The 12,011-nt window shown below is 48.1% G+C and overlaps 1 protein-coding gene across 1 annotated transcript in view; it reads right to left on the bottom strand.

Moving 5' to 3' along the window:
* TRPV3 (transient receptor potential cation channel subfamily V member 3) overlaps positions 1 to 12,011 on the bottom strand; it is a 71,336-nt gene that overhangs the window by 24,017 nt on the left and 35,308 nt on the right. Inside the window, exon 9 of the mRNA XM_033922454.1 lies at positions 4,637 to 4,795. Within this exon, the coding sequence (XP_033778345.1) occupies positions 4,637 to 4,795 (159 nt within the window). The remainder of the gene's footprint in view (positions 1 to 4,636; positions 4,796 to 12,011) is intronic.

Genomic DNA, 12,011 nt, shown 5'->3' with positions numbered 1-12,011 from the left:
AGTTAAACCCCTTCTCAACTGACCAGCTGCCAATATTCAGCAGCACTTAACCAGGTATTGCTGTAGAATATTGCCACTAACTGGCACTTGAGAAACCAGCTAACTTAGGGGTGGTTCGGGATTAGTGTTTGTGTGGAACTGCTACTTAGTATGTTAGTGGCAATATTTAGTCTGCTAGTCAGTTAAGTAAGCAGATAAAATTAGACAGCGAAAAGGCAAGGCATTGGTCTGAATATCGACCAGTGCCCGGTTATAACTTCTGGGGTGCTGCATTAACCCTGATATTCAAAGCAGGTGGCTGGACATGCACCGGCATTGACTATCTGGGGTTAATTTAGCCCATGGTTGTGAACAGCTTACAAGCCACTGAGCACCAGTGGCATAATGAGGGAGGTTAGCGCCAGGGTGGTGGCACCCTGCACTGCCACGCCGTGCACCCCCCTGCTTCCCCTTCCGCTTCAGTGCCCCCCCTCCACTCTTCCCTCCACTTGAGCACCCCCCTGCCCCCGAGTACCTCTTGAAATGTTCACCGGTGTGAGCAGCATCTTCCACCCGCTGCTCGCGCCAGCCTTGGCTCCCTTCTGACATCATGTCCTGGTCCAAATACCAGGAAGTGATGTCAGAAGGGAGCTGAGGCCGGCATGAGCAGCAAGTGGAAGATGCTGCTCATGCCGGCAAACATTTATGGAGGTACGCGGGGGGATGGAGAGGAGAGGCATCAGCACTGGTGCCACCTGCAAAGAAGGTGTCCAGGGCGGTCTGCCCCTGCCCCCCTTACTATGCCACTGCTTAGCACCACAGGCTGTATATCTGGCCCATTATTATTATTAGACCCTCAAATCACAATGCATTGCCATGTTATAGGGCTAGAGAAACTGGGGCTCTTCTCTCTGGAAAAGCGGAGACTCAGAGGAGACATGATAGAGACATATAAGATCATGAAGGGCATTGAGAATGTGCAGAGGGACAGATTCTTCAGCCTAAGGGGAACTACAAGGGCACTTGGAGAAGCTAAAAGGGAACAGGTTTAGAACCAATGCCAGGAAGTACTTCTTCACTCAGAGGGTGGTGGATACCTGGAATGTGTTCCGGAGGGTGTGATAGGACAGAGTACTTTACAGGGTTTCAAAGAGAAATTGAATAAATTCTTGAAAGAAGAAGTTATTGAAGGATATAGATAGGGAAGATATAGGATGAAGAAGGGTACAGTTAGATGGACATAGATAAGGTAGGATAAAAAAAAAGGATTGAAGGGATAGAGGGGTACCTAGACCTGATAGGCCGCCGCGCGAGTGGACTGCTGGGCACGATGGACCTCTGGTCTGACCTGGCAGAGGCACTCCTTATGTTCTTATGTTCTTAGTGTGCCCTTTAGGCCGTGTACTGTAGGAAATGTGTAGATTTATCAATGAAAAGGAGCCAAGAGTTGCTCAGTTTTGATCTTTACTTTTCTCAGCTACTCCAGTGGGTGAGTTTTATGAATCCAAATGTGTTAGTGACCATTTGGTTCACTGATGCTCCTTAAAAACTGAGTGCACACTAAATCGATTTAACATTTAACTGTAATTTATTTATTAGCACTGAGGGCAGAGAGTAGGTGCATTTTGTGCTAATCAGTTAGCATAGCTGCATCACTGTGTGGTGGTAAAATGGCCCCATTTTCCATTTTTTTGTTAATGGCCATGTGCTAATTTCCCCATTAGCATGTGAGCCCTAACTACCTGCAAAATAGGTGGCGGTAAGGGCTTACACACAAATGACCATACGCTAATGCGGAAATTAGTGCATGCCTTAATAGGGAAAATGGGGTCATTTTACCGCCACGCTTAAAGTGGCCTCAGTACATGGTAAAGGCCCAAGCCGAACTTAGCGCAGGCCATTTTTTTAGTGCTACTTGGTAAAAGGGCCCCTATGTCAATGAACATACCTTAAAAAAATTTAAGGCATGCTAAAAAAATTTATTAAACTGAATGTTTGAAAGGATCAGATGAAACATCTGAAAATCCCTGAAAAAAAATGCCAAACAAACCAAAAACATTTGCCCTCTGCCCTTTGCTAGTGCTTTTTAATGGAAAGAGCCTGGCAGAAGGGGCACATGAAGGTCCTAGCAAGGTTTGTACAGTTCTTTTAAAAAAACTGGAAGTTCAGTCAGCTATATCAGAATTTTACCATTGTTTGGTTTACCCAAATGTGGGTTTCACTCAGGCAATTCTTAGGAGCTGAGGAAGTGATTTATAGATGTTTAAATAAAAGCAGTAATTCTATGCATGTGACATGCCCAGGCAAGAATTAAAAGATGCAAAACAGGATGCATAGGGAAAAGTGATGAAAGGAATAAAACTCTATATTTCTACCCTTCACAAATGTCCCAGCACAAAGGAACAGATTCTATAAATTGTGCCTAAAACTTAGGGCTCCTTTTATCAAGCCGTGCTAGCGGTTTAACGCGCGTAATACCGGACGCTAAACTGCCGGCCGTGCTAGCCACTAACGCCTCCCTTGAGCAGGCGGTAGTTTTTAGGCCAACGTGGGGGTTAACGCATGATGAAAAGTCGCTTGCATTAACCCCGCTAGTGCGGCTTGATAAAAGGAGCCCTTACTTTAAAAGTTAGGTGCACTTTATAGAATCATACCTAGGGGTGCCTAAAGTAGACCTGGCAACTAAACTTCAACGCCAAAAAATGCAAGGTCATGCATCTTGGCAACAAAAATCCACGTAAGACATACAGTCTTAATGGTGAGATCCTAGAGAGAACTGTAGCGGAACGTGACTTAGGGGTAATCATCAGTGAGGACATGAAGACTGCAACTCAAGTGGAGAAAGCTTCATCTAAGGCCAGACAAATCATGGGTTGCATACGCAGGAGTTTTGTTAGCCGTAAGCCCGAAGTCATAATGCCATTATATAGGTCCATGGTGAGACCCCATCTGGAATATTGTGTGCAGTTCTGGAGACCACATTACCGCAAAGATGTGCTGAGACTTGAGTCGGTCCAGCGAATGGCCACACGGATGGTAACAGGGCTCAGGGAGCTCCCGTATGAGGAACGGCTGAATAAATTGCAGCTCTACTCCCTAGAGGAACGCAGGGAGAGAGGGGACATGATCGAAACATTCAAATACCTCTCGCGCCGTATCGAGGTAGGGGAGGATATCTTCTTCTTCAAGGAACCCACGTCAACACGAGGGCATCCGTGGAAAATCAGGGGAGGGACATTGCATGGCGACACCAGGAAGTACTTCTTCACTGAGAGGGTGGTAGATCGATGGAATAGTCTTCCGATACAGGTAATTGAGACCAGCAGTGTGCCTGATTTTAAAGCTAAATGGGATCGAAAGGTGGGATCTCTTCACAAAGGGAGGTAGGGGAGGGACATTGGTGTGGGCATACTTGATGGGCCTTGGCCCTTATCTGCCGTCACTTTCTATGTTTCTAGGTGTTGATAGGCATCCTAACAGGTGCACCATATTTATGTCAGGATTTTCTTGACCTAAATACCGGCACCTAAGTCCAAAATAGATAAGAACATAAGAATTGCTGCTGCTGGGTCAGACCAGTGCCCAGCAGTCCGCTCACGCAGCGGCCCTTAGGTCAAAGATCAGTGCCCTAACTGAGACTAGCTTTACCTGCTTACGTTCTGGTTCAGCAGGAACTTGTCTAACTTTGTCTTGAATCCCTGGAGGGTGTTTTCCCCTATGACAGACTCCGGAAGAGCGTTCCAGTTTTCTACCACTCTCTGGGTGAAGAAAAACTTCCTTACGTTTGTACGGAATCTATCCCCTTTTAACTTTAGAGAGAGCCTTCTCATTCTCTCTACCTTGGAGAGGGTGAACAACCTGTCTTTATCTACTAAGTCTATTCCCTTCATTATCTTGATGCCTATATGTAAAACACACCCATGATTTGACCCCCCTAACCATGCCTACTTTCTGGTAGGCGCCTACCAAGTTAGGTACTTACTATCCAATTAAACCCCCTCCCCCCCTTTTTCAAAACCATGATAGCATTTGTAGCGCAGACCAGTGCGCTAAATGCTCTACGCTGCTCCTGACACTCATAGTCCTCCTTTTACAAAACTGCGATAGCAGTTTCTAGCACAGGGAGCCGCGCTGCTCCCGATGCTCATTGAGTTCCTATGAGCGTCGGGAGCAGCGCAGGCCATTCAGCGTGGCTCCCCGTTCTAGAAACTGCTATTGCAGTTTCGTAAAACAGAGGGATAGAGTTCCTATGAACGTCCGGAGCAGCACAGAGCATTCAGCGAGCCAGCCTGCGCTAAAAAATGCTATCGCGGTTTTGTAAAAGGGGGGGGGAATAAATGCAATAACATCTATTACAAGTTGTTAATTGCCAATTATTGGCACTGATTAAGCTTTTTAAATAATTAGATTAGGTGCCCAGATTCACACCTAACTTTTCCCCCTTTTTAATACGATGTGGTAGAGGTTTCTACTGCTGCCCAGAGCGCTAAATGTGGAGACGCTCATAGAATTCCTATTAGAGTCAGAGCAGCATCGGAGCATTTAGCACCCTAGGCTTCATTAGAAACCTCTACTATGGCTTAGTAAAAGAGGGCCTTTAGGCATCATTTATAGAATCTGGGCCAAACTGTTTACGAATAGAATGCAGTTAAAGTACCTGGTCTCCACGTGGTCTGTAGTAGGAAATCAAGGTCAGGATGACGTTATAGGTGAAAGAAAATAAAAATGACACAAAAAACATGTATCTTGCAAATTTTTTCCACTTCATGTGAAGTAACGTGTGGAGCGGCTCCAAAGACAGCAGTTCATGACGGTTCTGCAAAGCAAGGTCAAAAAGTGAAGCTTCGGGTCTATTTATAAATGCCAGATGGAAGAGAAAATGCTTTGAAGAATATGCCAACAGCAGCTGATTTGGAGGAACAGAACTACATGTAAGGATTAATACGCTGTTAATAATTTTCCATGTGACTACACTAACTGGTCTGAGATGCATGCAAAGGTTATGTCTCTTTTTTACTTTATAAAAAATAATTATAGGCAATATAAACTTACAGATCAAACCTTAGCAACTTGCTGTGAGGAGGGTAATATTATAAGGGGCACATAGGCACCTGAATGTCTTTACAAAATACTAGCTTAGAGCAGAAGAAATTGTGCGGCGACATTGCAGACATGGACGATTGTACATGCTCAAGAGCAGATGTAAATGCCAATGCCTAGATTAAGTTCATGAATACATCAGCATATTTTATAATATGTTCATGCATTTATGAACTCAGACCACTCTGCCCTGATATGGCATCTTGAGTACACTAGTTGTATTACCTCAAGACTACCCCTAGGGGTCAGCAGTGTCATTGTGAAAAACGCAACTGCTGGAGCAGGAGCAAGTAGAGATTGTTCCTGCTCCTTGGAACCTTGAGGTGAGTTGGGGCTCCAGGGAGAGGGGATGCAGGCAGTAGGGTGGAGAAGAGATGATAAGGTTTCCCTGAAAGTTTCAGATACTAATGTAATTGTTGAAGAAGTTTAAGGACATTTTGGATTTGGTCATTTTGCAATGTAAGGATGATTATATATTGTTTCTCATATAATTTTTACTTTTTGTATTGAGCAGCCCTTATTAATGTGGACTTGGTGTAAGAATTAATTTCAATTTTAAGTTGTTTTTTGAAATGTTTCTTTTCTGCTTTCCTGATTTTTGTTATTGATGTAACAAATATTAATAAAATATAAATAAAAAAAATAAATAATAAGACTGAACTTGGGGAATAAGCGTGTTCCTGAAATGCAAAAGTTTTTTCTAAGAATCTCTTATAACGACATGCTTTTACTGATGGAACCGTAAACCAGTAGGTTTTTGTGTATTCTTATTTGAATTAAAAATTAATAACAACTTAAGATAATTAACTCGTACTCATTTTTGGAAAAAGGTGGAAAAGAAGCACAAAATTAAATGAAAATAAAAAGTAAGGCCTTATATAGACTGAGGACAGTATATTTTGGGGATAAGGTAAAATGGTATACTTTGAACCAGGAGCTGGGTTCAATACAGAAATTGTTGCTGGTGGCACCATCACGGACAACAGCAATGCCAAAAGGAGGGCAAGGGGGCTTTTTTACTCTGTAGAGCTATGAAAAGAGGAATTTTAAGACATGACTTTCTAATATCTATTTATTTTATTGTCTTATAGTTAATGCAAGGACTTCCGGCGGAAGCATGGGGCTATGAGGTTGAGTGCTTCACGGCTCCGATACGCCCGCCACCAGTGTTCCCTCTAAGCTGCGCTGGCGTGCGCTGGCGCACAAAATATTGCCTCGCAGCGCACAATGTCACGTCACAGCGCACGGCGTACGAAGATGGCAGGCCGCGGCGAGAGGAGAATCGGGCGAGTTGGTGCTGGCGCCCGATATTTTTAGCGCACGGGGAAAAAATTTTGCTCACACCACCCGCCCGCTTAGAGGGAGCACTGCCCGCCACAGCCTTTTTTTTTTTTGTTAATCGGCGCTTTTAACCGGGCACTGATCCCCCGGGCTGTGGGATCGCCGCGCTTGGTCCTCGAGCCGTTTTTGCTGCGGGTGAAGGAGGGATGGCCGCTAAGACGCCAGCAAAGAGCCGCGAGCGTGGGAAGCCGTATGACAACAAGATGGCGGCACACGCGGCTCCTGCCTCGCCGGAGTCCCCTAGCTCGCTTTGGGTGGCTGAGGTGTCGGCGGAGGTGCAGGCTGCGCTGGAGGGCACGCTCGGTGCCAAACTGCAGTGGATCTTGGACAAGCTGGACTCGATGGACCAGCGTTTTGCTGCTCTCACCTCCGAGGTCCGGGATACCTAGCAGAGGGTCAGCAATGCGGAGGATTCGGTTCTCCGGCTGACTCAGGAACAGGGGGTGCAGGCTTCTTTTCTGGCGGCGCTGAAGGCCAAGGTGGAGGACCTTGAAAACCGGTCCCGCCGGAACAACTTGCGGTTCGTCGGCCTGCCGGAGACTATTGCGGAGAGCGACCTGGGGGACGTCTTGGAGCATAGGCTGACGGAGTCCCTGGCTTTACCGCAAAAATTGGGTCCCCTGCATATTGAACGGCGTTTGGGACGGCGCAGAGATGGCGCGGATCGTCCGCGGGTGGTGATCTGCAGGATTTTGAATTACCGGCATAAGATGGAGGTCCTTCGAGCTTTGCGGCAGGGGAAGAAGCTGCAATATAACAACATCTCCATCCTCTGTTTTCAAGACTACTCTGCGGAGGTTTCCCAGGCTCGTCTCAAGTTTTCTTCTCTTTGCTCTGCGCTGGTTCGCCGCCATGTTCCTTTTTCTCTGCAATACCCGGCACGTCTGCGGGTGATGTTCTCTGGCTCAGCTCATCACTTTGACTCTCCTGAGGCCGCTCAGAAATTTGTGGATGAACACTTTCCTGCTGCCTCCTCCTAGCTTTTGAAGACTTTGCTGTTGCATTGTTGGAGATCCTTTCGAGCTCTGGCCTTTTGGGGCTGGGGTTTCCGGGGACGCCTCCGTGGACCAACTCCTCTGCCTCCCTTTGGTCTTCTGTTGGACTCGCTCTGGCTTCTGGACTCTTTAGGGGCATGAGCTCCGTGTTGTTGGGGTGCTTTTGATATCTCTTGGTATGGAAGGATGGGAGTGTGAGAGTGGGTTTGGTTGTTTGTTGTCTGGGGGCTCCTTTGTTTTCGGTGGGCTGGTGTGTGTGGGTGGCTAGGCCGGGTGTTGAGAGTCGGGGGGGGGGGGGTTGGTGTCTGGATATCCTGCTGATCCTGTGGTGGGCGTATCTTGCTTTCAGGAAGTGGCAACCGTTGGTTGTGTGTGGCTGGTGGGTAGGGGGGAAGCGGGGGGGTTGGGGAAGGTGGGGATTTTCTGGGAGGGGGAGGGGTAGGTTTTTTGGGGGTTGGGGTATTCCTAGGTTCAGACTGGTGGGGGTCAGGAGGGCTTCTTGGTGGTTGATATGGCTGGGGGGGTGGTGGCTGGGACACTCCTCTGGTTCTGCTCAAAGGGTTCTATTGTACTTGCTATGTTATCTCTATCTTGTTTTTTCTGGAACATAAACTGATTTCCTGGAATGTGGGGGGGTATTCATTCCCCAATTAAACGCTTTAAAATATTACAGCAGCTTAATCGGAGACGAGCTTCCTTGGCTTTTCTACAGGAAACTCGGTTAACCTCTGTGGAACATGTTAAGCTCTGTACATGGTGGGTGGGTGATCATCTGGAGGCTCCGGCTCTGGGGGGGAAGGGAGGTGTTGTGATTCTCTTTCGTAAAGGCCTTTCGCTACAGACTCACAGGGTTCTCAAGGATCCTGGGGGCCGGTATTTGATCGCTTCGGTTACTCTTAACAATTAACCTCTGCTTTTATGTAACCTCTACGCTCCTAATAATCCCTCTGCCAAATTTTTTAGAAAGCTGCGTTCTCTTTTGTTGCAATTTGGTGATATCCCTTTGTTGCTTGGGGGGGATTTTAATGAGGTTCCGGACCCGAGGCTGGACCGCTCTTCCTCAGCGGGAAGGGAGGCCCACAAAACTTGTACGGGGGCTCAGCTTTTGGCTTCTTCACTTGATTTGTTGGATGTTTAGCGGGTTTTGCACCCGGTGGAATGGGATTATTCCCACCTTTCTAGGGCCCATGGTACACTTTCTAGGATCGATCTGGTTCTCTTGTCCAGGGAGTTGCTTCCGGTGGTTGGCCCCATTGAGATATCCGATCACGCGTGGGTGAGTCTGGACTGGCAGTGGGGGCCCTCTAGAGGGGGTGGCGCCCGGTGGGTGTTCCCTTGTCATTTGTATCGGAATGCTCGATTTCATGATTTTCTGTTGCGTAAGTGGGTGGATTTCCAACATACAAATCTGGAGCATAGAGACGATCCCATCCTGTATTGGGAAACGGCGAAAGCCGTATTACGCGGGGAGATCTTGGTGTTTGTGGCCCACGAAACTAAACTGCGGCACCGGGCAGTATTGGCGCTGGAGCGTCGGGTTTTGCTTTTGTGGAGACGGTATGCTGGTGGTGGCTCTTTGGGGCTCCGGACGCAGCTTTTAGAGGCTCAGCAGGATTTGAATGAGCTCTTACATCGGGGAGCGATGAGATCTCGGGATCACTATAAATTCCAACTATTTCGGTTTGCCAATAAGAGTAGCCGGCTGTTGGCTCGGTTGGCCCGCTCTCATCGGGGGGCGTCCGGTGTGGCGGCGTTGAGAGACTCAGGGGGGGTTCTACATCATAAGCCTGGAGATGTTAGTCGTATTTTACGTGATTTTTTTGCCGCTTTGTATGATTCGCCTGACCCGGACCTCCTTGATGGTAAGGTCTATTTGGATAGTTTGGATTTGCCCCGCCTATCGATCCTTGACTCGGATATGTTGGACTGTCCTCTTACTGCTGAGGAGGTGGAGAGTGTGATTCATGCGTGCCCATTGGGCAAGGCGCCGGGGCCCAATGGTTTTCGTGGGGAGTTTTATAAGTTGCTCGCTTCCGAGATTGCCCCGGTTTTGTCGGAGATTTTTAATTTGAGCGTTGCTAAAGGTTTTTTGCCCCGTTATTTGAATCTTGCGCAGATTATCGTTCTTCCCGGTTTTGCCAGAAGCCTATAGACCCATTTCCTTGCTGAATTTTGAGACGAAATTGATGGCCAATCGTTTGGCCCGGGTACTGCCTTCGTTGGTGTCTGACCAGCAGGTGGGCTTTGTACGTGCTCGTCCGGTGTCTAAAAACATTCGTCGTATTCTGTTGGCTTTGGAGAAAGCTGGCGTGGAGGGCACCCCCGCCCTACTTATTAGTTTTGATGCTGAAAAGACCTTTGTGGGTCTTCCTCTTTGCTGTGCTTCATGCGTACAGGTTTGGCCCTTTCTTTTTCAATGCTCTCCAAGCGCTGTATAGTGATCCAGCGGCGCAGATCTCGGTGAACGGGGGCCTTTCGGCCTCCTTTCCGATTCAGAGGGGTACCCGCCAGGGCTGCCCTTTATCGCCCTTGCTTTTTGCTCTTTATTTGGATCCGTTGATTCGGGAGCTGCAATCTAATGTGGACATCTGTGGCCTTCAATTGGGTGCCACTCATTTTAAGGTGGCAGCTTTTGCTGATGATCTTTTGGTCTTTTTGTCTGATCCACACCGCTCCTTGTCTACTCTCTTGGAGAGTGTTCGGGAATTTGGGGACTTTTCGGGGTTTGCATTGAATCTGACTAAATCTGAGGCGTTGGCTTCTTCGGCGGGGCTCCGGGCGTCTTGGGGAGGGACTTTTCCATTGAAATGGGCTGATTCTTCCTTTCGATATTTGGGAATCCGGCTTTCTATGGATGTGCGGGAACTTTATAGGTTGAACGTTACGCGTCTCTTGTCTTCTATGGGATCGGTTCTGGCTGCTTGGCGGGAGTTGCCGCTCTCCTTGATGGGAAGAGTGCATCTCTTTCGGATGGTGCTCTTTCCTCGATGGTTGTACGTCCTGCAGACACTTCCCTTGTGTCTTTTGCAGCGGGACATACGGACTTTTTACTCTTTGCTTTTTGCGGTTCTGTTGGGGAGGCCGCAAGCCTAAGCTACGGTGGCACTTTATGGTGGGTTCGTGGGACCGGGGAGGCTTTGGGGTGCCGAATCTCAGGTTCTATAACTGGGCTTGTCTATTGCGGCATATTCGAGATTGGGCTTTGGGTACCGCTCTATATACGGACATCTCCTTCGAGCGCGATTATTTTTATCCTACCCACCTTTTGTCTCTTTTGCACGCGCGGTTGGTGGAGGTGCCTATTCCTGGTAGACGTAGTGTCTTGTTTCGCCCTCTTTGGGAGGTGTGGCGGCGGATTCTTCCCATGTGGCATCAGGACTCTCGGGTTAGTGTGTTGTTGCCCCTGGCCGGTAATCTTTCTTTCCCTCCGGGATTAGTGCCTTCAGTTTTTGGAAGATGGCGGGCTAAGGGCTGTGAATTTCTCTTTCAGGTTCTGCGGGATGACGGGGAGCTGCAATCCTGCGCTGATTTGCAACAGGGGGGTCTTCCTTCTCAAGGGCTTGATTACGCGCATTGTCAGCTGCGTCACTATGTGCACTCGCTTCCTAGAGATTCTCTCTCATTGTCCTTTGGGATACAGTTTAGAGCTTTTTTGGAGGGGGGGTGAGGATCCGGAACCTCAGATTTCAGTTTCTTTTTTTCAAAGGCGGCTTGCAGCCCTAGAGCCTCCCCATGACTTTTCCTTGGTTTTGGAGGCTTGGCGGAGGGATGTGAGGAGGGAGCTTAGGGCGGATTGGTTGCTCCACGCTATACGCCGGATTCCGGCCTTAGTATCAAATGCGGAGCTGCGAGAGTGCTTGCTGCGGACCTTGCTGCGGACCTATACCTCCCAGAGCCGGGCCTTCTATATGGGCTGTGTGGATACCCAGATTTGTCTCACCTGTAACACTGAAGTGAACTCTTATTTTCATGGCTTTTGGAGTTGTGAGAGTATACAGGGTTTCTGGGGGGCTCTGGCCTCCTTCCTGCAGGATCTCCTTCGGGTTCCTGTTCCTCTTTCTGTTTTCCACATGTTGTTTGCTTACTTCCCTGCATTTTCTGTTTTTTCTTCTGCTGAAAAGTTGTTCTTGAGTAAATGTTATATTTTAGGGAAGAAGTGTATCTTGAACCATTGGCTGGCCGATGTTCCTCCCTCCTTCTGGTATTGGAGGAACAAACTACATGAGCTGATGTTCTGGGAGGCCCGGCTGGCTTGTTCCTCTCGTCGAAAGAGTAGTGACTTTATTCATATTTGGCTTCCCTACTTGGACAGTTTGCCGCCTCGGAGTCGTAGTCGAATTGTGAATGGGTTGCAACTGTATTCTGCTCCACCTGTCTGACCTGGGATTCTTTCTGTTGGGGTTGGGGGGTGGAGGGGTTTGGGGGAAGGGGGGTATGGGCCTGTTGGGAGGTGTTTGGGTTTCTTCGTTCCCTGAGAGGACATCAGAGTCCAGTCCTCTTTGGGGGGGAGGTGCCCTCCTTTGACTTTTATTGAAACTGTTACAATCCTTCTCTGTATTCTGTGGTTGTGAGTTGTTATTCTATTTACCAATAAAA

This window comes from Geotrypetes seraphini, chromosome 15 (genome assembly GCF_902459505.1).
Source record: "Geotrypetes seraphini chromosome 15, aGeoSer1.1, whole genome shotgun sequence".
NCBI lineage: Eukaryota > Metazoa > Chordata > Amphibia > Gymnophiona > Dermophiidae > Geotrypetes > Geotrypetes seraphini.
The sequence above is the reverse complement of the archived record's forward strand: the minus strand, read 5'-3'. Positions and strand labels throughout refer to the sequence as shown.